Below are 27,307 nucleotides of genomic sequence, written 5' to 3'. Positions count from 1 at the left end.
GTATAACAATGGTTGTCAGATTTAAATAACTCGCTTAAAAGGCTTAAAATGAGGTTCTCTTATTTGGACAAAGTTGACGATATCAATCGTTTTCTGGAATGTCCGGTCTGCTACGAGGTCCCGATCGAACCGCCGATCTATCAATGTGTGAACGGGCATATGATCTGTGGTGATTGTAAACTCAGGATTCAAAGGTGTCCCCAATGCTCTGAACCAGTTAAAGAACGTCTTCTTTTCCTAGAGCGGATGCTGGATCAGATTCCTTTTCCGGCAGCTGAACCTGAGCTTCCCATCGATCTTGAGCAGCCGATCAAGGATCGGTCAGTGATCGAAAATGGGGGATTGAAGAGCGAGCTGATTATTGCTCTGGTATTCTGTGTCCTGACGAGTTGTATTCTCTTAGACTGGGTTTCTATAACAATGATTATTCTTATCACAACTCTGTTTCATTTAGTCATGTTGGACGTTTGATGCATTTTTGTGGTTAACCGATGCATTTAGTTTGTTAACTTGAATTGATGCAGAACATGTTATATTTGATGAATGTTGGAATGCTGGACTTTTAGAGGTTAGATGCATTCAATTGGTGACCTGATGGATTTTGATATATTTTGTTTGCATCAGAAGTGAATGGGATTACACTTTTAATATTTCTATTTTGTACAAAGTGAATCAGTCAAATTTTTGTATGATACATGATTTGATTTTACTGTGATTAAATAAGCAATACGCTTAAATCTGAAACTCTACCCTGCAAAAGTTTTTTTTTACCGACACATTCCTTCAATTTAAAAAAAATGTTCTCTAAGACAGACCCAATAAATTGATAAATTTTTGATACATTAATCATTAAGTAGTGGTATAGATTTGTCAAAAGTTATCTTTTTTAAAGAATTATTTTATATCAGTCCCTTTGTGAGGAGCGACTATAATTGGGACAATGTGTGATATGAAGTGGAGAGTTTAAATGTTGCTTATCAAGCTAGCTTTTTTTTTTCTTTAAACATCGTAATACTAAACATTTTACAGGATTTTTTAGTTTTAATTTGAGTTTTTGTCTAGATAAATTTTTAACTTCGACTATCTATTAACTTCTCCTGGAATCATATGAGATACCACATTTTTTTTGTATAAACATAATTTAAACATGTACACTGTACAGATATATACCTTGTTTAAAAGATTTACTTATATATATTATATATAGCTCTGTATGCTAGAATGTAATTATTGTGAGCTCTAACATCTTAAAAGTGTAAAAATTCTTTGTAAAAATTTGTATTAATATTTTTTATACGATATTTTTGCAATTAAGAAAAAACTGATTTAAAAATGATCTAATTCAGATAATAAAGGAAGAAATTATTTGAGGGGATTGATTCGGACAACAACTACAAATATGGATAAAGATCAAACTGCTTCTCCAGGTAAAGCTGGCATTTTCTAACATACACGCCATATACGAGTACATTAAAAATAAAAATAAATGTTTCTCCTCCTTAAAGGTATTGTAAGACAATTCCCGATTTACAACGGTACGATTGAAATCATAATCTGATCGAAAATGTGGAAGATAATGTCGCTTTTCTGACTCAAAAAGTGGTTATTTCTGTAAGATTCGTCGGTGCTTCTTGAAAGCAAGAAATGCGGAACAAGTCACTCGCGCAGAGAAGCTGCAAATGAAAATAAACATTTAAAAGAAAAAAAACATGGATATCTAATTATTTATCAGACAAAGCTATTATGGGTACCGGTGTAAATCGGGTATTGCATGGAGGGTCATTTGAAATTATGCTTACAGTCCCTTACTTAAAAGTTTCAGGTATAGAGCCATATTGGCAGGGTTACCCCTCAATTTGGAAGATTTTTCTTTTAATTGGTAGATTTCCCAAAAATTTTAAATCATCCAGTTAAATAAATAAATAAGTTACTGTCAAGATGGGGCTTCTTGCAGAGCTCATCTCATTACTCTCTTATTACTGTAATTAATTTTCTGTTGATTGATGAAAAGAATTTATAATTTTTGTGTGTTTTAGGGTCTGCCACTGTCAACAGTTTAACAGACTCACATGTGAAGGTACCTTAAGTTTAATTTTTACCAACTAAATTAAACGAAAGAATAAAACTTGGTGCAAAGTGTTTAGAATCTTTTCTAGTAAACCTTTTTAATTGTGACACAGCTCGTTTGCTAAGTTATTTTCAATAACAAAATTAATATAAAATTAAATTTTAAAAAAACTGGTATGATTTGGATTTTGATCATAGGTAAAAAGTTCCGTAAGAGCCCCACTTCAAATGAAAAAGATTCTAAAAGAATGCAGAAATGTTCACTTCAGGGGCATATTCAGGCGGGGGGGCTATGGCTAAGCCCTCCCCCCGGGACCAGTGAAATTTGATTATTTCAGGGGATTTTTCAGGCTCCAGCGGGTGCTGAGCCCCCCCCCCCCCCCCTTTGAGCCCCTGGTTCACTTGATTTAGATAAGTTTAGGCAAACTTGTTAATGTATAGGACTAAGCTTTAAAAGGAAAAAATTGTGTCAAGATCCACCTCTCCGTCTACGCACCCAGTTTATGAGCAGAAAATAGATTATAAGTGAAATGCAACCTGCATTTCCTATCTTTTTTTAGGGGGTTTCACCCTTCTAACTAATTAAAAGTTTATTGAGCAATACTACTCAATAGTTGAATTTTTGAACAAATTAAATCAAATTATTTTAAACGATTGTTTACATTTTGTTTATTTACAAGGAAGATGGGAATGATCATGAAGATGCAGCTGCCACTGATCATGATGATATGATTGTAAAAGAAGTTATTGCCGGGGTCACTCAGAGCTTTCTAGAGGAGGGTGTGGACATTTCGGTAAATTTTTATCTTACTGGGCATCCCTCCACTAAGGATGAAACTTGGGTTTAGTAAAACAACTCCCCTTTTTTAAAATAATTTTCCCCCGAATGTGCAGGATGTTGTTTGGGGGGTTCATTTGCTGATTTGTAAAAATAACAGGAATTTTGGGCAAAAACATCAAAAAGGGCGAACAAATTGATTTCCCCATATTTTCCCGATGCATCAAAAGTCATTTCAATCAACTCGAGAGGGAGGGGGGGGGGGTAATTCTTTAAAATATATACCCGAACTTAAACTCTCATCCTCTCTGTGTAACCAAATCATGTACCAAAATGTTAAAGAGAATCTAGCTGAGTGTAGGGGTTATTTTATATAACCCTCCGGCTATGCGCAGATAGCAATGCCTGATTTACAACGGTACCCCTGAAAACTGATTAAAAAACTTTTAACTCTTAAAGTGTTTATTTCTGTGCATAGTTTTACCCTTCCTTCTTTTAAAAAGGAATGTGCAAACCAGTTTCGCAGAGAAAAAGGAAACGCAATTAAACAGTTAAAACAAACAAAAACTAATCTCTAATTCAAACTAGATCAGAAAAAGCTTTTAAGGGTACCTTTGTAAATCGGGCATTTTCATCTTTTCATGGAGGGTCACTTGAAATTACACTCACTTTCCCTTTCAACCTTGATATTTTATATCCAATGGCAGAACTACTTAAAGAAGCTTCTAACTTTATATTTCAGATTTTGAAGAAGCTTGAAGCCCTCTGGATTACGAAGATACAAGCAATTGACGCTGATGCCACCGTGGCAAAGTCTAACCCCCGCCAAATCTCTCAGCCCGTCCCGCGAAATATTGTCAAAGCAAAGAGGAACACAAAGAAATCCGGGAAATGTGAAAACCCGGTTTCTGAGCAGGCGCTAGATGACGAAGTAGACCTGGAGCTAACTGGAGCAGGTTTACAGCTAGTCTTGAACCCGGAGAAGTCCAAACTGACCGAACCAACCAGCGTAGAAACTCCGGTAAACAGGACACAGACTACTAAGACAGGATTGCATTAGTGGTGAATGGGGGGGGGGGGGTACAGAAACCGGCAATTTTTTTACGTTCACTCTTAAATTAAGGAAATAAAGGCCTAAAAGATGCTGCTTAAACAAAAGAAACATAGCTGACACCGGGTGATCTTTTTTTTTAGATGGTGGTTATAATGATTTTTACTTTTTTATGAAACATACCCGCATGCATTTTATTCTCTTATAACCATCCTGACTGGAAAGTGCAAAAGTTTATTAATACATTCATCTTGATGCAGGGTGAGGGAATGGTACTGCGTAGTCGGAAGAAGAAGAACAAGAAGGTTTCACTCTCAATGGATTCCATTCAGGAGTTCTCCAGTGAGTATTTTAATATTAAAACAATAATTTATGAGGGAAAAAGAGAAGGGGGGTAATCAACGTTCGGAATATTTTATTAAAATGCAAAATTAAAACTTTTTTCCTTTTTGTTTCAAATTCAGGCTATACAGTATACATTTCTCTTTTTTAAACTATTTCTTCCCCCTGATGTAAACATTATTTTGCGCTCCGGTACAACTTCCTATCCTAATTATTAACTAGCACGTTTGAGAATAAAGTTGGGGGGGGGGGGGTTGTAACACATGTATTTATTTTATATATTTCAAAATTATTTGTATTCCAGAATATTCTCTCCAGCCTGTTGTAAAGCTGTCCAAATTGAAGTTTAAAGGAATAGAACGGAAATTGTTGTCTATGAAGATGATGCAGCAGGTTTGGTGTCTTAAATAATTCTATTTATCTATTGTAGGCCGCGCCCCCTTTTATGGCAATTTAACTAGCTTTACAATTATGCTTTCCATGCCACCAAATTTCTTAATACAACCTAAAAATATATTTTACTGTTTTCTTAGTAAACTTTAATTTCACATTTTAAGATAAATTTTTTAAGAGGCAAATTTGATTTCTTTCAATCGGATATTAACCTACCCATGGGTGTTATGAAGTCCTTCAGATAATTAGAGCCTGATTGGTTCCTCCGATTTGACATTTATTGGGCACAGCCAACCCAAAAATATATGCAGATCTCCAAGCTTTAACGTTAAAATACACACAAATTACTAATAGAACCTTACGAATTTTTGCATTAAAATTAGCCTTGTACAATTTTGCTAATGATTCAATCTTTTTTTTTTTAATCTATGTTTTGTAGTCCCCTATCGAATTTAAGGCAAATCAAACAAATACTATTCCCATGGTTCTCTCGAGTTTCTCAATTAAAATTTGAGGCAAACCGGTCAAGGGATTCTGAGTTATGATTGGACATACAAACTAACAGAGATAACAACTGTGTATATGGAAACCTCTGTCATTTTTTTCTCGTTTTCAGGTTGATGGACCAGCAGATTCTAGTGACGACGATGAGAAGGATGAAGAGGATAATGACGAGGATGAAGATGATGATGATGACGACGACGATGATGATCTGGATCCTGATGGTGAGGATGATGATGAGGGTGCAGAGGAGGAGCCTCTGGGCAGTGAGGATGATATCTCCGACGAAGACGCAACAGAGATATTTGAGACGGATAACGTGGTGGTGTGTCAGTATGATAAAATCTCAAGGACCAGGTAAACGACAAATCAATCAACTTATCAATCAATCAATTTATTAATTAATCAAGTAATGACGTAATAAAGTAATCAATGATTGAATTAATCAATCAATCATTCAAGTAATTAAATCATCAAGTAAATAAGAAATCAATCAAACAATTTTTATCGATTGATTAATCAGTCAATCTAGTATTTAATTTTCCATAGAAAATTTAATCTGAATCAATTAGAAAATCAATTAATCAATCAAGTTTTTGATAAAAAAATAATTGAGAAATAAGTCGTTCATCTTTTATCAATCAGTTCATAAATCAATCCAGTAAAACTTTCAACATATCAATCAAGTGATTTGATTTGATGAAACAACATGTGATGATTATTTTAATATGTTAAAATATGTTTTTAATTAGTTTTCAAATCATATGAATTTAACTTTTTATGATTCCTTATGTAAAATGTTAAAGTACCTTTTCCGTACAAAATAGCTGAAATATTTTTTCGATGCTCTTTCCGGCCATAACAGCTTTATAAAGATTCGGTTTTGCGCTCATAAAGTGCGTAACAACTCCAAACTTTACGACCTCTAATTTTTTAGATTTTCATAATTTTTACTTCTTAGGAATAAGTGGAAATTCAATCTGAAGGATGGCATCATGAACCTTAACGGGAAGGATTATGTGTTCTCCAGAGCACATGGAGAAGCTGAGTGGTAATCCCTCAACACCCCTACTTTCGGGGAGGGGGGAATTTACCCCCCACTCTCTCGAGGACATTACCTCCCCCCGCTCATCTGGAGAGTAAGATTTGATACTGGAAACCCTTGACAAAATGGTTATATTTGAGGGTCACCTATATATTTAACTGTTAAAATGTCCCAGGCGTGACGTTTGGATAAATACTCCTAAACTTTTATACCATTTTTTATGTCCTATGGGTCTGGCACTGTTAAAAGACCTCTAAAAACGTAAATTAAATTATCTATGATTGTTCTTAACGTTAATATCGTTGAAATCTCTGAAAATTATCTTTCAAATTTCCCAATTTGAAAGGTTTTGAAAGACAACTAAAACGACCATGTATAAATTCGATTAGAATTTTCTATGTATTCTAAACATTCAAGTCCATCGTCTCCTTCTCTTGTTACAAAAAAGTAAGTGTTGAAGAAAGAGGAAAAAGATTTTCAATGTTTCAGATTGATTGATTAATTGTTAAAGAATGGCAGTGGAGAACTTTGTGGTGGAAAGGTTTGATCCTGATGAGTACATCAGACAGAAAGATAATGAAGAAAAGGTGGGAAAAATATTATTTTGGCCAGCGCTTAGGATCCATTTTGATTTGGATCCTGTTGATATAGTTCCGGATCCTGTTGATATAGTTCCGGATCCTGTTGATATAGCTCCGGATCTGTAATTTTTTGTCATGTTTAAACTCGATTCACCATTTAATGTTTCGGAAGATTTAAATGATCTGGCACTTGAAATGTGCAAGTTTGAGATCTACTACAGTGGGGAACCAGAAAGTAATGGAATAGGAAGACGACATTGTATCAATTCTTAAATGTATTTGATTATCAGCAAGAAAAAATACCACAAACTAATTAAATCGGTGCTTTGGAAACGCTAAGTTTGTGAAATAGGTCTGGTTACACTGCACAATTGCATTGGACTTTTTAATGTCATAACTTGATTCTAAAATAGTTTTCCTTTTTAGAGTTTTCTGGTTATCACTCTAGTTGATATTTTTGCAATTGGATCCGCATATTTTTACGAACCCGGATACAAAGCACTGTTTGGAATAACCAATAAAAATAAGAACTTCTAAAACCGTTTTTAAATAATTTTATTCCTCTAACAACGTTTTATCAAGATTGAATCAGCAGAAAGTTTGGTAAAACCTGGAATTTATATCTTTACATGGGACCTGGCGGAACTCTGATGTTCTTATTTCAATTTAGACCTGAAAATTTTGTGTAAAAGGAATTTTTGAGAGTAAAGGGAAAAAGTTAAACCTTGCCATTTGAATTCCAAAAATGTGCTGTGCTGCACATCTGAAGAAAACTATATTTTTGTATGAAATATGATTAATTTAATGGAAACACTTTTTAGATCTTGAAAAAATTGAAGAAGAAGTTGGCCAAGAAACGAAAGCTTGCCGAGTCAGAAGGAAAACCAGAGGAAGAGAAGGTATATCAAGATTATTAAATTAAGACGCAGTACTTTGTAGAACCTAACAGTACAGTTAGTGAGGTTTAAGTACATTTTAGAACTGTACAGTTTGGTTTAGAACTCTAAAGGTTTAGAATGATACATACAGTACAGTTTAGCAAGGTGCAGTACGGTTTAGATTAAAGCAGCACGGTTTAGAATGGTGCAGTACAGTTTAGAATGGTATGTTGCACATTTTTCTGACAATTTTTATAGTTCCCTGCCGCTGTATTTGCATTTCTTCTTTTTTAACATGCCATTTGATACTTACTGTTAAACCACTTTCTTAATGTCAAATACCTAAATTCAACACTAAAATCGGTAAAGTTGTCAGTAAATTTCCTAAATTAAATGGTAGATTCGCACTCAAAATTGGCAGATTTTTTCAATATTTTATGTGCGGAAAGCTATATGTAATACTGTATTTATCATACAACTTGAACAAACGCATAATAAAAGAAAAAATCTTGCCAAAATTAAAGTTTTTAATTAGTTGATATGCTAATGGTATCCAGCGTGATCCTGAACTTAGTCACCAAAATAATTCATTCTCGCATGGACAAAATTTGTGAGACGGAAGGATTTTACGGGACTACCCAATTCGGGTTCAGGAAGGGAAGGTCAACCTCAGACTGTGTATTCATTCTCCTGGCTGCAATCAGGCGTGCAAAAAAACGAAACCACACTGTTTCCCTAGCTTTTTGCGACATTGCTAAAGAGTACGACTCTGTAAATCGAGAACTTCTCTACCTAAAACTTGATTCCCTGGGGTTTGGGGGAAAGGTTAAGCCGATTATACAATCAATGTATTACAATGACAATGTGAGAGTTACATTATGCGGAGGTTTGTCAAATCCTCTGTGGTTCACGAGAGGTGTTAAGCAAGGATGCGTTTTGTCTCCGTTGTTGTTTTCTCTCTATGTTTCAGGTCTAGGTAAAGTTTTACACTCTATGAAAGAGGGTGTTCAATTTAGTGGTATGACTATTTCTGCCCTCTTTTTTGCTGATGATCTTGTTCTTATCTCAAGGACCAAAAGAAGAGGAATGAATAGACTCCTTAGAGCTGTACAAAAATTTTGTACTGAAATGGACATGAAGCTTGCGGTGGAGAAAACCGTGATTCTCTCCTATGGTACTAACCAGAATAGTTGGAGGGTCAGTGACTCAGGCCCAGACCTAGAGGCTGCTCTGGTAGCAAAATACCTTGGTGTTGACATTAGTGTCCAAGGACGGAATCTAATTAAACCTAGAGAGTCCATTATGATTGGGTCTGCCCGCGCTTACGCTCATACTATCATGGGATGCACCTGTTGGGGCCTGGATAGGTCCCTTACTGCATATAAACTGTGGGAGTGTTGCGCAATTCCCCAGTTCCTGTATGGAACAGAAGCCATGGTCATTTCCAAGTCTACAGTTAGGGAATTGGAGAAAATCCAACACTCCGTGGCTTCCTTCATCCTACAGCTTCCCCAATCCTCATCTCAGGTTATGGGATGGTTGGAGGCGGGGCTGAAACCCATCCAGATGCGTCTGGACGAAAGAGCACTATTGTTTGCTCACCGTCTCTTATCAAAGGAAAATGACATCCTTCTAAAAACAGTAGCACAGACTACACAGTCGGATATGACCGACCAATGGACTAAACGTATTAAGTCCTTACTCATTGAGCTGGGTACCCCAGATCTTACCCAGATCTCTAAGGCTTTCCTGAAAAAACGGATTCTGCTCCAGATGACTAAGCAGTCACACACTTCACTGAAATGGTTATCAGAACCAAGCAATTGGTTCAAACCTAATCCTCAAGTAAATGACTCCAAAGAGTGTGCTGCCTTAAACCAGTTCAAAGCAGGAGATGCTGGGCTAGGGAACAGGCGTCCTAATCATGTGGGTCACACGTACAAGCAGTGCCCTTGGTGTTATACCCTGGGTGTCATTGCTAAACTTGATGAACAACATGTACTATTGGACTGCCCAAGCACAAGCTTCGCCAGGTTCTCCACAGGAGTACAATCTTTCCAAGACGCAAGATCACCTATGATGTCAAAGGAGCAGATAATGAAGGAATTCCTGGGGGGCGACAGATCTGATGTAAATGTCATGACAGAACGAGGAGTTTGGATTATTTCCATACTTAAGGAATGGAAACGGATAACATATCTACTTCAACAGGTGATAATACAGATCTCCAGGATGGCTAAACTATTGCAGGTAACAATGGGTGTATCAAATGATGGGCTGTGGCAGTGTACGCTTCGTGACTTTGATCACGCTATACCTCCAGGTTGTACCTCTCCATGGAATGGAGGCCGGGCTGGATCAGTACTATTCTCACCTGTAGGGTCAGATACTACTGTTGGCAGTCTGGGTTGCTCAACATGGGGTTTCTTACAGATCTCATTCTCATACTCATACTCATGGGTTAAATGCTCGAATCTTTCATATTATAAAATTTAACACCTATTACCATTACTAATCGTAATTGACACAAATTGTATTTTGTTTAGAAAGAAGATGTAGATGCTGCTGAACCAAATAAGAAGAAAAGAAAGAAGAAGGAGAAGGAAAAGAAGGGGGAAACTGTTGTAGACACAGGGTTTACTGTTCTTGGTGAGGAATTATCAACAAAGAAGAAGAAGGTAGGTCGGTCAGGGGTTTATATTTTCAGGAAAAATCACCCCCCCTCGCCTACTGACCTTCAACTAGTAGTTTTAATCCTTTTTATTATGTTATGCACTTAATGATTTATTTGGTCTTTTATTGGATGATTAATTTTAATATTTTAGGTTAGCTGTGTACTCCTTTATTGGTTTGCTAACCCTGATATTTTAGGTTAGTCGTGTACTCCCCTATTGGTTGGCTAATCCTGATATTTTAGGTTAGTCGTGTACTCCCCTATTGGTTGGCTGACCCTGTTATTTTAGGTTAGTCGTGTACTCCCCTATTGGTTGACTGACCCTGATATTTTAGGTTAGTCGTGCACTTCTCTATTGGTTGGCTAATCCTGATATTTTAGGTTAGTCGTGTACTCATCTATTGGTTGGCTAACCCTGATATTTTAGGTTAGTCGTGTACTCCCCTATTGGTTGGCTAACCCTGATATTGCAGAAGTTGATCTGAACTCTGAACAGTTAGCTGTCGACGATATGAAGGTAGAACACTAGCAAATCCTCCAAAGAAAATAGGAAAATGCGCGCGAAATAGCTTTATGGTATACGTAGAAACAATGGTTGGATGAAAAATAACATAAAACTAAATTAATTTTACAAAAAGAGCCTTAAATATGAATACCAATCAGTTCAAGTCATTCTTATAAAATTAAAGTAAAAATTGGAATGGCTGATAAGGAAGATAGAAAAAAAAGAATAATGATCCAAGATGTTTTATAGGTTTCCAATGCTTCTTAAGAAGAATGAATTGAGCTGAAAACTTCAGAATGGTGGATATTGAGATCAATGCTTGATCTCCTCTTTTTCTTAATCTCAAGACTAAATAATTCTTGTTGTTCTCTTGTTGTTAATTAACCGATAGGGATGAAGATATCCAATTCAAAAGTTTCCAGCTCGGGTAAAATTGGTTTAGCCGCTTAATGTTTTTTTATGATGATTTTGTAACGATTTTGCAAATTTTGAACTTTTTTGTGAAAAACAGATTTTAGTTTCGTTTTTTAAAGCTTTCCAGTATGGGTGTTTATAGGCGTTTTAAAGAGTCGGCCGATTTTATGATCAAAAGAAACTTGAAAGTTTTAAAATCTAAACATTTATTTGAAATAAGATAGTTTTACGTTGACATAATTTTTATGTGTAATTACATGTGATTAAAGATATTACATTGTTTTACATATGTTTATTCTATCTTATGTTTGCGAATTGGTTTTTAGAAAAAATAATTTTAATTCAACTTAGAAAATACAGCTATATGAGTACAATCTGGAGATGTGTATTAGAATTTTTTTTTAAATTGAAATTAATAACTCTGAAGAGTTGTTTATTCGTGGTTGGTAATCTTTATGAAAACTTATAAAGTAATATTCATTTTTCATGATCGGAGCGTATGCAAAACATATATACAGGGTGTCTCTGAGTAAAGTGTGTTTAGGCTTTTTAGCTTCTAAATATCCTTAAAAAGTACTGAAAAGTGCTTCTATAGCATGTACAATACCCACTACTGGGAAAGTCGTCTATGAAATATTTCTCTCTAAAATGCCGTTTTAACCTTCTAACGTGGCAATAATATGCGAAAATGTGCTCGTTCTCCTTTTAAAAGATTTTTTTAAAATTAAAATTATAATTTTTTTTACGTTTTATTCAACAAAATAGAATAAGTTTCACATTTTCAATATTAGAATTGAACATTTTGAAAACATTTTGGTCACACATTATAGAAGAATAAAACGACGTGTATTGGGTGAAAACGCAAATAATATCTTCGGATAGGGGACCGAGCACATTTTAGAATATTATGCCTAATTTTGAAGGGTAAAACGGCATGTTAGAGAAAATTTTTTTATCCATGACTCCCCCCCCCCCCCCTTGGTGGGTATTGTATCTACTAGAACTTTTAACATAAAGCCATGACTAAAAAGCCTAAATACACTTTTTTCAGAGACACCCTGTATATATTATATAAACATATATAGATTACTCTTATATGTTCATTATACATTTTGATCAATAAATAGATTTGAATAATAATATTATTCATGATTCAGTTTCAATTCTCTAGTCAAATTTAAAGTCTTTACACTACATACGAGTTTTTAAAAAGTTTATCGTGAAAAACAAAAATCGGATAGAATTTATGAGGCTAACTTAATATTGCTGTGGTAACTTAAGGTACACCCCTATTTATTCGTGAACACTCACTTTAATAGTATATTATTTCTACAGGACCTGGATGTGTCCTTAAAGGAGAAACTGAAGAAACGAGGAATAAAATATTTCTTCCCAGTTCAGAGACAGATTATTCCTATTCTCCTTGAGGCTGGTCAGCCTTCATATCTTAGGTAGGTTCAGAGACCTATTTCTATTTTACTTGAGGTGGGTCAGCCTTCATATCTCAGGTAGGTTCAGAGACCTATTTCTATTTAACTTTAGGCGGGTCAGCCTTCTTATCTCAGGTAAACTTGGTTCAGAGACAGATTTTTCCTATTCTACTTGAGGCGGGTCAGCTTACATATCTCAGGTAGGTTCAGTGACCTATTTCTATTCTACTTGAGGCGGGTCAGCCTTCATACCTCAGGTAGGTTCAGAGACCTATTTCTATTTTACTTGAGGCGGGTCAGCCTTCATATCTCAGGTAGGTTCAGAGACCTATTTCTATTCTGCATGAGGCGGGTCAGCTTACATATCTCAGGTAGGTTCAGAGACAGATTATTCCTATTCTACTTGAGGCTGGTCAGCCTACATACCTCCGGTAGGTTCTTAGACAGGTTATTCCTATTCTACTAGAGGCGGTTCAGCCTTCATATCTCAGGTAGATTCAGAGACCTATTCCTATTATACTTGAGGCAGGTCAGCCTTCATATCTCAGGTAGGTTCAGAGACAATTTATTCCTATTATACTTGAGGTGGGTCACCCTACATATCTCAGGTAGGTTCTTAGACAGATTATTCCTATTATACTTGAGGCGGGTCACCCTTCATATCTCAGGTAGGTTCAGAGACAGATTATTCTTATTATACCTGAGGCGGGTCAACCTACATGCGTGGATCAACCTTAAATCCGCGTATTTTGTGGATCTGAAACCTTAGCAGAACACTGATAATGACATAACTTTTTATATTAAGTTTGAAAAAACGTAATTTCATGTTATAAATAATCCACATCCTTGGATCTTTATGATCAACAGCATAAAATGACAGAAAGCGAAATAAGAGCCAATTTTTATGTCATTGTGTATTCCCTAAAATTTAAGAAAATTCTTCAAGGAAAAGTCAAATTTTGACGTCATTTTAACTTATTGTTACAGAAAAATGCCTTATTTTGACCGACATTTGATGTAATATGACTTAAAATCATAATTTTGTGTATTATTTTATTTGCAGAAACCGTTCTATTTTTGTTTTCCTTAAATCTATCGATGAATAATTCATTTTGTACCAAAATTTTGTTTTCTTTTGAACAAATATCTTGTATTTTTAATTAATAAGTTTGACTATACAGGGTTGCGCAAAAGGGATGAGACTTCAGAGACAACTGTTCGAAATTTATACTGTCTGTTTCCTTTTATCCATGATTCCCCGCAACTGTGAAAGTGTGTCTTTCTTTGCCAAATAATTTAATCAGCCGTTTCGAGACTTTATCCAAGCCAGAAAACTTAGCTTAACCTTGGGACCGTCAAATCGTTAAAGTTTAAAGTTGTCTTAACAGTCTAATCCTTCGGGGGTAATCCTAGAAATACCGAATTATTTGGTTTTTTTTTTTACTAAAAGTTGACTATTTAGACCGAATGATGTTTGTGTGTCGGCCCCAACAGGTTCTGGCAAAACTCTAGCATTTGTTCTTCCAATCATTCATTCACTTAAATCCAGGTAATATTTTAACAACAAAAATTTAAATTTTTTAAAATAAAAAACAAATTAAAAACATTGACTAACATAGAAAAATTAAAAATTTATAAAAATGGAAGGGGCTGTCGTCGATTTGATTTTAAGTGACCCTCTATTTTAAGAGACAATTTTCGACAATGTGAACAAATATTTCCATTTTCTTCCTTGTCAATGTCACTGCTGCATAAATCCACAAGTTACTTTTGTATATAAATGAAAATTATCTCGAATTTGCGCTGGCAACAGTTTGAGGGGTTCCGTTGGGAATCCTGCATGAAAATGGAGGAACACTTATAATTAAATGAACAGTCCATTTAAATGAGTATTGTTGTGCAGGATGGTTCCTAAAGTTCGAGCTCTCGTAGTTCTGCCGACACAGGTAGTAAAGCAGATATATTCAACCACCCGTTTACTCCCTTTCCCCACCCCAGGGGTGCATATTTTATCGAAAAATGATCTCCCACCCCATTTTTTTTTTAAATGGTTTTATTTTCATCTTTTTCATCTGAGGCGCACTATTGACAAAATTGAAAAATCTACCTCCCTTTGTGTAATAGCGATGAAAGTAAAGTTGGTAAAGTTTTCAATTGTCGCAGGGTTATTTCCAACTTTAACATTTAATACTTTCTGAAGTGCCCGGCGCTTTTTTCGTGGAATTCAAAATTTAATATAGAAAGAAAGAAAAAAATCGGTATAAAAAAATTAAAATTATGAAAAAAAATATTTCGAATTTTCCGCTATGTTACCCTGCCCATGGATTCCCTCAAAAAATTTCAGCCAATTTGGTCTAGCAGCCGTTTGATAGCTTTAGCTTAGATATATGTTTTTTTTTATTTATAAAAATATACATACAATGACATACATGAGCGAAGAGCTTTATTAAATAGATAAGTTTTTGCAATTTCTGTTTTGAGGAGTATTTATTGAAACCTAACTATTTGAAAATTCGAAGGCGTCAGTAGCAGATTTGTTTTGAAAATTATTGAAACTAAAATCATCAAAACATGTTTTTCTCTTTTTAACATTTTTACCTTTAAGAAATTTATTTCCAACCCCCCGCCCCCTCCCCATACAGACAATTTAATTTGTTTTCTTTGATTATGATTGATTCTTTCATTTTTATTTTATTCAAAACCTAAACACAAGCTTTAAGACCATCGTTCACTCTTGATTTAGTAATTTCATCTTGAGTTTGATATATGGTTAGTAGGACTAGGACATCTGTAACATTCTGATTGATTGATTGATTGATTTATTGATTGATTGGTTGAATAACAATACAAGTGAATATTGTTGAGAATCTGAAACTCAGAAATTTTAGGATAAAAAACAGAAATGTTAAATATCAAGTTAAAAAAAATGTGAATTTTTATTAAATATAATTTTTAAAGGATTTGGCTCTTCAAGTTTTCAAGGTGTTCAACATTTTCTGTGAGGGAACAGGTAAAGAGATAAATTTACCCCCCCCCCCCATACTTAAAATACTCTAATGACTCCTCCATTGTAAGAGTGGGATATCTGATTCTCGAAGGTACCATTTTTAAACCTCTTTCTGAATATTAATAAGCATTATACGCTATCTATTTAGAAAAGTGCAGTATTCTCTTGATTTTCTTCATTGTGTCTCGAAATATAAGGATATCTCATTAATTTTTAATTAAGAAGGTGTAAAGGGTTCCGTTATAAATCAGACATTCCACTCTATACATGGAGACTAACTTGTAATTCCGGTAATAGTTACAAATTTTCCCATTTTGTTATAAACTTTTATTATGGTTGATGAAATGACACTTGCCTGGAATAAAAACAGTTTTTGGGATAAATTAATAAAAGTCTTTAAACAGTTGTTCTTGAAGACTTATCCCTGGTTCAGTCTCTTGATGCCTTTAAAATGATGCAGTAAAACTTAATAAGTCGCATTGCCTTTATCCAATCTTAACTTTTTTGTAACTTTTCCCCAAACCCGTTAAAACTTTGAAAATGTACGTTTGAAAAAAAATATTATATAAAATAGTCAAATGTTTTTTTTTTAGGATTACGTGTAAAGCTGCTGACTGGTCAGCAGTCGTTATCACAGGAGCAGCAGAGTCTTTACAGGTAGATTGATTGATTGATTGATTGATTGATAGATAGATTGATAGATTGATAGATTGATAGATTGGTAGATTGGTAGATTGGTAGATTGGTAGATTGGTAGATTGATAGATTGATAGATTGATAGATTGATAGATTGATAGATTGATAGATTGATAGATTGATAGATTGATAGATTGATAGATTGGTAGATTGGTAGATTGGTAGATTGGTAGATTGGTAGATTGGTAGATTGATAGATTGGTAGATTGATTGATCTTAACATTTGTTTTCTACCTGTTGACTATTTTATTCTTTTATTAAGAGTCGGTAGCACGGGTTTACTCCACCAGCAAGTTGATATCCTTGTTGTCACTCCCGGTAGACTGGCGCATCATATCCGAGATACCCCACAGCTAGACCTAACTGCGCTCAGGTTAGAAATTAACGGATTTTTTGGTTGAATTTTCGTGGATTTCACAAATTTCTGTGAATCTTATTTATAAATCCTCACTGAATGAAGCATGGAGACATTGCCATCGTTTTAAAAACTCTCCATTTATAAATTGTCCCGTTGAAAGCGTTAATCTTTGAACATTTAATCAGGTAAATATTTGTTGGGTACCGTTGTGAATCGTCTTGCATCTTTACAAATGAAGTGTCATTTAAAACTACGTCTAAAATCCCTTTAAATATATTTTCTGTTTTTAGATACCTAGTGATAGACGAGGCGGATAGAATGATGTCCAATATGGCGGATGATTGGCTGAATGTTCTGGAATCAGCTGTTTACAGGAAAATCATCTACAGACGCCATTTTTATTCTCAGAACGTTTTATATTTAAGATTTAATATTTTTTAACAGCTCTACACAGTAATCTAATTTAGTTTTTGATGAAATTCAAAAATAAAATAAATTTCTCTTTTATCACGTCCTAAGCTGGATTTATTTTAGAGGGAAACGATTACGGCCTGGACCTTTGAATGTTGTAAATGCAAGGAAACTAAATCTCATCATTTTTATTGTATTATTTGTAATTTAAAGTTTGAAAAGAATTTTTGGTTGTGATTATATAATGAGATTAAATTATAATGTTTCTCTAATTCCATCTTAATTTGATGAAATGGAGGGTTGTTAGCTTTCTAATTCTTTAATAACTTGTTTGTTGATTGGTTGATTGATTCGTTGGTTGGTTGGTTGGTTGATTGATTGATTGATTGATTGATTGATTGAGAATTTGTGTTTAACTCAGACAACAGAGTTTACCTCTGCAGAAGCTTCTGTTCTCCGCAACCCTGAGTCAGGATCCTATCTATTAAAATCTAAACAAATCAGGGTTGTCTATCCTTCTCTCTCCTACAACCCCCTCCTAACACTAAAGGACCTGAGATTTTGCCACAAACTCAAATTTTCTAATCCCTATATTTTTGCCACCCGATGGTTTAAACCTTTGATATTTCATAATTAGATTATTAATATTTGATCGACCAGAGTGCATAGTTTGTAAGATCAAAGATCTACGACATTGAATCGCTAAGAGATAGGAATAAGAAAATAAGAGTTTGTAGCAATAACACAGTCATCATGAATCGTTATTTTTATCATCATCACATTAGTTTTATCTTCATAAGAACTATTATAAATCATTATACATCATAAGTATTATCAACTTTTTTATTATTATTATTGTTATTATTATTTTCATCATTATTATTATTATTATTATTATTGTTATAATATTATTATTACTATTATAATTGTTATCATAATTATAATAACTATTAGATGCGTGGTCCCCGCGAAGACCCTGAGTGGAAAGGTGAATACGGACGCGGACGAGATCACCGAGTTCTCAATCCCCGCAGAGTTGAAACAGTTCACCGTCAGGACGGATCTGGGACGGAAACCTTTGGTGGTCAGTTTACTCGTGGAGAAACTTGAACTTAAATCCGTCCTCGTCTTCACCAAGTCTAATGAATCCACTCACAGGTAAATAGGGAAAAATAGTGAGACCCGAAAACTGTAGAATAGGAAGCTGAGAGTAATGCATTCCAATCATACGTGCATTTCATATTTTTATAAAGCAAATATTTTTACTTGTGGCTGGTGGCATAACAAATAGCTTATTCTGTTACTTGGGTCCGTGTACACCGTGTATCTGGCAGTTTTTCATGTTCATTGGGCTATTTTAAATAATATGATAATCTTATGAGGAAAAAAATGTAATAATGGAAATTCTTAAACGAGATGAAATAATCTTGATGTATTCTTCAACGAAGTGTAAGAATTTCCATTTTTTCACGCTCTGACCGTGTAATAATTTCCATTCTTACACGGTCTGAGCGTTAAAGAATGAAAATTCTACACCTACAGTGTAAGAATAAGCATTCTTAAATGCAAGGAAGCGAACAATATTAAAATTGTTCCTCCTGAACCGTTTAATAGTGGGAATTCTTACACGATAGGTTTACTACTATGGAACCGAACAGATATGATATAATAGCTATTCTGTTCCACAGTTTTATGGATGCACGGTAAGAACCTGTGTGCACTTATTTAAAGTAGAGATTAAGTAAAACTCTTGATTTTTCTCGCGGCGTTACCGATCTTTTATTTAATCTGAACCAGAGTTAAAGGGACTGTATTTAGTAAGCTTCTATTTATAGAAAGGCATGTCTGATTTAAAACGGTACTTCCTTGAATATTCGTCTGATCAAGTATGAATTGTATAGGTTTTAAGGTTTGAAAACTAATAATTTTCAATTATTGATCAGATAAAGGTACCGTTGTGAATCGGGCATTCTTTCTCTCTAAATGAAGGTTCACAGAAAATTACAACCTAGGAAATTTCAACCTAGGGCTCAGCTGTGCTATCCAGTGATATAAAGATATATATTGTATTTAGGTTAACTCTAGTACTGAGTAACCTAGGGTTCAGGTGTGCTATCTGGTGATTTAAAGATATATATTGTATTTAGGTTAGCTCTAGTACTGGGTAACCTAGGGTTCAGCTGTGCTATCCAGAGATATAAAGATATCTATTGTATTTAGGTTAGCTCTAGTACTGAGTAACCTAGTAACCTAGGGTTCAGCTGTGCTATCCAGTGATATAAAGATATATTATTGTATTTAGGTTAGCTCTAGTACTGGGTAACCTAGGGTTCAGCTGTGCTATCCAGAGATATAAAGATATCTATTGTATTTAGGTTAACTCTAGTACTGAGTAACCTAGGGTTCAGCTGTGCTATCCAGTGATATAAAGATATATATTGTATTTAGGTTAGCTCTAGTACTGAGTAATCTAGGGTTCAGCTGTGCTGAGTTATCTAGTGATATAAAGATGAAAAGGAAGAAGGTTTTATCTAAACTGAAAAATGGAACTATAAGAATACTGGTCTGCTCCGATGCCTTAGGTGAATAATTATTTTTGAAATTAAAAGCTGTTTTTGAATTTTCATCCCGCCGGCTGATTTTATTGCTAATTTTGGGGAAGACGATCTAGAAAGTAAATACTTGGGGAAAGAAGTATCAAATATACCTGGGTGTTTTTTCCGATTCCATCTTTTCAGAGAGTTTTTATACTTTTTGCTTTATTATCTTATATTTTGAGATACTAATATATTTAGTTTGGTTTTATCTTTTTGGTGCTAATTTAAATCTTATTACTTTCCCATTTTGCTACGTTATTCTTTTGTCACGTTTTTAAACTTGAACATATAACTGATGAAAGACGAGAGGCGTAATCCAAAAAATGAAATTCATTCATTATCCTTCTCCTTTGAAACTGTCGGGGTAAATTTAAGAGTCATATTTTAATTTCCTTGTGAAATTTTTCACGTCATCATATGCATTCTCAACTGCAATCCGGCTCCCGCAGAATCATGCTGGTGTTTATTTTGCATTTTTGAAGGTTAAATCGTGTCGTGGTTTTAAATTCTAAGTAAAGATTTTTTTTTTTGGGGGGGGGGGGTAAATAAATTCTACCTGAACAAGATTTTTCAAAACATTTTAAACGGCTTGTATTTTTTAAACTGTCAAAGAGGACTGCATTGTCAAGAATTTAGTTCTCTAAAATTTAATTAAATATTTAATAATTTTATCAAGGGAGTATTTATTATTTAATAAGAAATTACCATGCTAAAAAAGACAAATACATGGTTACCCACAAAAACTTTAGACTTAACAAACGACTGTACGACACTTAAATTGTTCTCTGCAATAGTTTCACTCATTGTCAAATTATTGAATAAACCATTTAACGAGTATATTGAAACCAGAAGACTTCATTCATTCGTAAAATCATCACATTTAATGAGTTTCAGGTTTGTCTTTAAAGTATCTTTCTTTGTGAGTAACCATTTAGTTTAACTTTAGTGATAACTAGATAACAGGAATAGGAAGACGACATTATAGACATATTTTATGTTGTTACATAGCAAATAGTTTAACTAGACACTTATCAAATCACTAATTTAGTGAAATGTGTTTGTTAACATTGCACAATTGTTGTGTCTTATACTCATTGGACTTTTTAAAGTTTTAAATTTAATTCTAGAATTCGTCTCCCTATTTCAGAGTTTTCTGGTTATCACGACAAATGAGGAAACTTCAGTTAAAACAATCTAGTATCTATATATAAATTTGGCTTGTCTGTCTGAGTGTCTGTTTGTTTGTTTGTATCCAATAAACGTCAAAACGGCTGAACAGATCGGGCCCAAATTTTTTATGGGACCTTACGTGACCCCAGGGAAGGTTTATGAATGATCAAAATTTTAAAAATTTGTGTTAAAAAGTTTTTTATTTTTGAAAAATTTTGAAAATGCGCAAAAAAATATTATGAAATCCGCAAACTTTTTTGTTTTTATTTTATAGAGAAGATGTTCAGAGATAAAGCCACAATTAAAAGTTGAAATAGAAGATGGGCGCGAAGCGCCCTAAAAGCCTAGTTTTTTTAATATTGTTAGAATTTAAAGATGTTCTTATTGTTTTAGCACGAGGAATTGATGTAGAGAACTTGGATGGTGTCATTTCATACGATTGTCCTCAATTCATTAAAGCTTACATTCACAGGTCCTATTTATTGCTTTTTTTAATATCATGAGGAAAATGTATTTTTGAAAACTCAAAATAAGCTTTTTTCGTGAATAATATCAAATAGGTAATAAGAAGTCCATAACATTTTTGAAGGNGTATTTTATGATTTTTCAACGTAGTATAAAACTCCATTTTATTGTTTATGATTTTAGGGTTGGTAGAACAGGGCGAGCAGGCAGGTCAGGAGTAGCACTTACACTTCTAGAACCTACCCAGGTATAGACAATTTGATTGATTCATTTATTCATGCATTCATTCATTGCCGGGTTGATGATTGTTTGAGAGATCTGGAGAATTGTTTGATAAAGAGATTGATTGATTGAGGGGGAAAATTGACGGGTTGATTGATTGATTGGTTTATTGAAGTACATTTATCAAAACTTCCGATTTTAGAGTTCTTGTAGAAGAACTTAAACTAGCCTCTCACTTATCATTGAATCTGACCTCGGGATCTTTTGAGTAATTGACGATTTTATTTATTGATCATGTTTTAAATTAGATTAATTTATTTATTAAATGCTCAATTTCATTAAGTTTTTTGATTTAGAGAAAAAACTTTAAAAAGATGACCCTGGACGGTGGTATAGCAAACATTGAGGAATACGAGGTATTCATTTATTTTTATTTTTAATATTCAGAAAAATAGATTCAAGGCATTTTTTATTTAATGTTTTTTGTTATTTATATTTTGATTTTCGAGAAAAATCGACAACCGTTTTATTGAAGGGTAATTTCAAGTGACCCTGTGTGCAAACACGACAATGCCCTATTTATAACGATACACCCTTGAAACCATTATCTGATTAATAATGTGGAAGATACTGTTGTTTTTCTAGTTTGAAAAGTGCTCATAGCTGATAATATCTTAATGTTCTCTTGCAGTAGAAATGCGCAAGTAACTTTTGCAGAAAACCCACAATGGGAAAAAATCAGTTTTCTAGTTCATACTTTACCGTTGTCAATCGGACATTACCATCTTTGCATGAAGAGTTACTTGAAATTGCGCTAACAGTCCCTTTAAGGAATTTCAATTTTAAAAAACTAGGCATCTTCTTTTTCAACTTTGAATTGTGGCTTTATCTGTGAGCATCTTCTCTTTGTACAGTATAAAAAAAAAGTTTGCGGATTTATTATATTTTTTCGCGCATTTTCAAAATTTTACACAAATAAAAAAACTTTTAAACACAAATTAATGAAATTTTGATCATTCATAAACGCGAGGTCCCACAAAAAATTTGGGCCCGATCGGTTCAGCCGTTTTGGCGTTTATTGGATACAAACAAACAGACAAGCTTAATTTACATATAGATTTAGGAAAGAGAAAAAAAAAGACAACTGTTTTCCGCCGTTTGGATTCTTTTTACAAAAAATGAATTTTTTTTCTTCTCCATAAACTGATGAATTTTCTTAAAAATTAAAAGATTTATTTTTGAACAAGAATATACCCCTGTATTGTTAAGGTGACCGAGGAAGAGTTAGAAGCGGGTCAGTCTGCCTTCAACGCAGCATTGGAACAAACTAAGCGGCAAATGCAGCAGGAACGGGATGCTGAGCATTCAACCAAAAATTTCAAAAAGAAATTTGCTAATCCGTGATTTCTTGAAACCCAAATTTTTCCATTTTTCAGACTAAGTTATGTCAGGATATGAGTTGTTATCGGACCAGGGGTTGAGGTGATTTTTTATTGAATAGTTTCCTGTCTTCATGCAAATATTGCAGTTGACAAGGGTACCTTGAAAGCTTTGTCTGAACAAGAATGAAATAGATATCCTTGTTAGTATTCTTGAAATTGTATAATATTCAATTCTGGTTTCTGTTACAAAAGTGGCTTGCGTATTTTTACTGCAGAAAGTCCTATAGGAATTATTAGAATTAAACTACCCTAGAATATTGATCATAGAAATATTTCAAGTTTATTGGTTTGAATCTGTCATTGTAATCTTTGCATCTAGCTAGGGTCACTTGAAATTACGCTTTCAGTCCGAGGGGGGAGGGGCAACCCGCACCCGTTTGACATCTGACCCGCAGATGACGTCACAGGGTCTGCGACATGCGCTTACCCCTATGACGTCCGACCCTCACCCGTTGATCTTCCGGCAAAATGTCTTAATTTGTAAAGACAATTATTTTAAGTCTGAAAATTGTTTTCATTTCTTTTAGGATGCGTCAGTCAGGCACGATTGGTTTTAATTGAAATTTTATAATTTTAAAATATTTGAATAAATAAATAAATAAACCCGTTTTTACATTAAACATATTCTTTAACTGAATCGCACACCAAAATGCGAGATTTTATTCAAGCAATTATTTTTTCTTTGTTAATTTGATATGGCACGCTCTGTATCATCTATAAATCTTATTAATTCAAATGCGGGTCGGAAGACATACGGGTAAGTTTCGTAAATAACGCAATGCCGCAAACGCTATCTACACTAAAATGTTGTTTGATCTGAATTTTTTGAACTATAGCTAATTTTAGTGGGTAAATGTGCTATTGTTACAAACAAAAAATATCATGAATAAGTTTAATAGGTTCTTAGAGGGTAACTTTGTGAATCAGGCTTGCTCCTCTTTTTTATAATTGAGGGTCACTTAAAAATGCCATTAATTATAAAATAAGGTCAAGGAGTACATATTTACTTCAAATAAGACCTGGAATTACGAAGATTCGCAGATTTATGCCTTCCCGCATTTTCAAATCAACGAGAAAGACGATTTTATCATTATCCATGTTAGGTTGGATGGTCGGAAGGCCGGTGAGCTGAGACGAATACAGACACGGATGGGTGTCTTTAAACAGGCTGATGGGAGTGCGTATCTAGAACAAGGAAACACAAAGGTATTCCATCATGGCATACTTTAATTAAAACCTCTAATATTGTCGCATAAGAAAAAAATATTCAAGATTATGTTAACTTGCAATTGATAAAAAAGAACACACCAGATAACACACCCTATCGACAAAAGAAATGTTAATAGAAGACCAATTTATTAAGGTTCTAGCTGCAGTGTACGGCCCTCATGATATGAGAGACACGCGGCTTCGCCCACTGCAGGATAAGGTCGTCGTCAACTGCCAGTACAGTACAGCAGTTTTCAGGTTAGTTGATCGATTGATTGATTGATTGATTGATTGATTGATTGGTATTCATCTAGANAGAAGGAGTGACAGAAAAGTAGACTTCACAACGGCACCCTTCGGCCTTCGTTAAAGAATACATCATGATTATTTCATCTCGTTTAAGAATTTCCATTATTACATTTTTTTTCCTCATAAGATTTTCATATTTCCGAAACGCTAGGAAGCGAACAATATTGAAATTGTTCCTCCTGAACCGTGTAGTAATGGGAATTCTTACACGATAGGGTTACTACTATGAAACCGAACAGAAATGATAAAATATGAAAATAATAAAAGTAGTTTATTTTTGGAAAATAGGCGGAGTCAATGTTATTTGAGAATTTAATTTGTAAATCAGATATAGGATAGTTCAAATAATTTAAAATAATTTAGGATAATAGGATATTAGGTTTACAAAAATAAATTAATAATCAATAATTTGGAAGATATTGTCGTTTTTTTCAATAATAACAGTTTTCTCCATTGGCACTGTAGCATAAACCTGCCTTCTGCAAGTTTCTATCTATATATAAATTTGGCTTGTCTGTCTGTTGTTTGTATCCAATAAACGTCAAAACGGCTGAACCGATCGGGCCCAAATTTTTTGTGGGACCTCACGAAGGTTTATGAATGATCAAAATTTTAAAAATTTGTGTTTAAAAGATTTTTATTTTTGAAAAATTTTGAAAATGCGCAAAAAAAATATTATGAAATTCACAAACTTTTTTTTGTTTTTGTTTTATACTGAACAAAGAGAAGATGTTCAGAGATAAAGCCACAATTAAAAGTTGAAATAGAAGATGGGCGTGAAGCGCCCTAAAAGCCTAGTAAAAGAGAAATCACAAATGAAAATAATCAATTTTTAAAGAGATAACATGGATATCTTTTATTCGTGATCAAGGGTAATTTTAAAGGGAACTGTTAAATTGCACTTTTTCAAGTTTTTTCGAAAAATATTATTTGAGTCATAACAATTCAACTTCTTTTTGGCTTTTGGTGTTTGAATATCGTAGTTGATGCTTTAAACTAAGTAAAGAAAATGTTTTGATGCACGGTTTATTAAGAATATAACTCACATACAGAAAATACTTGTGTAGTACTTGGAGTGAGAACAAATTTGATTATTTAATTTAAAATTTAGCCACTTTGCAATTCCTCAGGGGAGCCGGTGTTAATCTAATTTTTATATTTAAACATTAAACTTACAAACTTGTTTAATTTTTTATTTTACATTAAATATAAATTTTTTCCAAGTGTTTACATTAAGGTATAGAACAGTTGAAAATATTTTTAATATTTTCACACCGTAAATGGTAAAATAGTGTGAATAGTGTGAAATGGATAGGGCTCCTGAAGATTTGATAACCGTTTCCAACTTTCAACTATTATAATTTCCCACATTTCAACAACTACAATTTCCCACATTTCAACGACTAAAGTTTCCCACACTTTAACAACTTTGATTTCCCACATTTCAACAACTATGATTTCCCACATTTCAACAACTATGATTTCCCTCATTTCATCAACTATGATTTCCCACATTTCAACGACTACAGTTTCCCACATTTCAACAGCTATGATTTCCTACGTTTCAACAAGTACTGTTTCCAACATTTCAACAACTATGATTTCCCACATTTCAACACCTATGATTTCCCACATTTCAACGACTACAGTTTCCCACATTTCAACAGCAATGATTTCCTACGTTTCAACAAGTACTGTTTCCAACATTTCAACAACTATGATTTCCCACATTTCAACACCTATGATGTCCCACATTTCACCTTTATTCAAGATGCCGTTTTGTTTTCAGCACAGGAGAAAGGAAAAGGCGACCACGTGGAGACCGGAAATCAACCGAGATGTCACAGCATTTAAAACAAACTTTTGAAGCTACGATCAAAACTGAGTTGTATCCCCGCTCACAGATCGATATTTTCGTCGAGGTTCTTCAAGCCGACGGAGGAAACTACTGTGCGTGCGTGAACGCGGCAACGCTGGCGCTTATTGACGCCGGGATTCCGCTCAAGGATTATGTTACCGCTTGTACCGCTAGTTTAGTCCTGGATACTCCGCTTGTAGATGTTTCAAGTCTGGAAGCTACAACAGGTATGTTTTATTAAAAATAGATTTTCAAATTAATGTTTTAATTTTTAAACAAAAAATAGGGATGGTTTAAATTTGACTTACAAATTGCACAGAATATACCATGAAAAGTACATTATTTTAAAAAGTTTAGATAACGGCGGATGCACAAGAAAATGTATACGGAAACGGAAAAAACTTGAACTTACCTACAGATGGAATACTCAAAATTTATTAAATCCTGCATGTATTGTTTTCTTAATTTACCTTTTAGAAATGTTATAAAAAATCAAATGTCCACAATTCTTAAGAACCTTTGTCCAATCCACGGATATATAATAAAATGGATGGATCATAGACGAGTTTCGATGTAATTTTCTGGGTGGGATGTTATGCAGTACATTGGAGTTCTAGCAGACAATGGACCCTGGACCAGCTCTTGCATAATTCCATTCTTATTTAGCCAATCAGTTAAATTCCACTGAATATAACTGATTGGGGGGGGGGACGGTTTGTTTAATTCCTTTGTGTAGTTTTCAATGTTTAAACTTTATTTCAAAGATAGCTTAATTATCGTTTCCCCCCGACCTTTTTAAAGGCTTTAACATAAATAATACTGAGGATTCAAAATAATAAATATATTTTTGACTAAGAGTAAGAAGGTGGGGGGGGGGGGCGAAAGCCCCTTCTACTAAAAATAA

General features: G+C 34.0%; 3 protein-coding genes across 3 annotated transcripts in view; all 3 read left to right on the top strand.

The window, feature by feature from the left end:
- Positions 1-1,321: 1,321 nt before the first annotated feature.
- Positions 1,322-6,667, top strand: LOC111704574 (transcription initiation factor IIA subunit 1). Its single transcript, XM_023476855.1, has 8 exons — positions 1,322-1,427; positions 2,037-2,077; positions 2,748-2,861; positions 3,588-3,866; positions 4,157-4,238; positions 4,543-4,631; positions 5,248-5,489; positions 6,094-6,667. The coding sequence occupies exons 1-8, from the start codon at positions 1,400-1,402 to the stop codon at positions 6,185-6,187; spliced, it is 969 nt and encodes a 322-aa protein (XP_023332623.1). The 5' UTR covers positions 1,322-1,399; the 3' UTR covers positions 6,188-6,667.
- Positions 6,668-23,022, top strand: LOC111704579 (ATP-dependent RNA helicase DDX51). Its single transcript, XM_023476861.1, has 19 exons — positions 6,668-6,764; positions 7,580-7,657; positions 10,183-10,314; positions 10,738-10,827; positions 12,565-12,680; positions 14,122-14,208; positions 14,563-14,605; positions 15,618-15,669; positions 16,260-16,323; positions 16,625-16,735; positions 17,011-17,094; positions 17,255-17,299; positions 17,553-17,616; positions 18,084-18,289; positions 19,580-19,713; positions 21,292-21,370; positions 21,547-21,610; positions 21,942-22,001; positions 22,855-23,022. Exons 1-19 carry the CDS (start codon positions 6,690-6,692, stop codon positions 22,987-22,989), a joined length of 1,719 nt encoding a protein of 572 aa, XP_023332629.1. The 5' UTR covers positions 6,668-6,689; the 3' UTR covers positions 22,990-23,022.
- Positions 22,986-27,307, top strand: part of LOC111704575 (exosome complex component RRP41) — a 5,693-nt gene continuing 1,371 nt past the window's right edge. Inside the window, exons 1-4 of the mRNA XM_023476857.1 lie at positions 22,986-23,067; positions 24,131-24,233; positions 24,391-24,494; positions 26,335-26,630. Of these exons, the coding sequence (XP_023332625.1) occupies positions 23,030-23,067; positions 24,131-24,233; positions 24,391-24,494; positions 26,335-26,630 (541 nt within the window). The 5' untranslated portion in view covers positions 22,986-23,029. The remainder of the gene's footprint in view (positions 23,068-24,130; positions 24,234-24,390; positions 24,495-26,334; positions 26,631-27,307) is intronic.

Source organism: Eurytemora carolleeae, unplaced genomic scaffold (assembly GCF_000591075.1).
Source record: "Eurytemora carolleeae unplaced genomic scaffold, Eaff_2.0 scaffold537, whole genome shotgun sequence".
Classification (NCBI taxonomy): domain Eukaryota; kingdom Metazoa; phylum Arthropoda; class Copepoda; order Calanoida; family Temoridae; genus Eurytemora; species Eurytemora carolleeae.
This window is presented reverse-complemented; position numbering and strand designations above follow the sequence as displayed.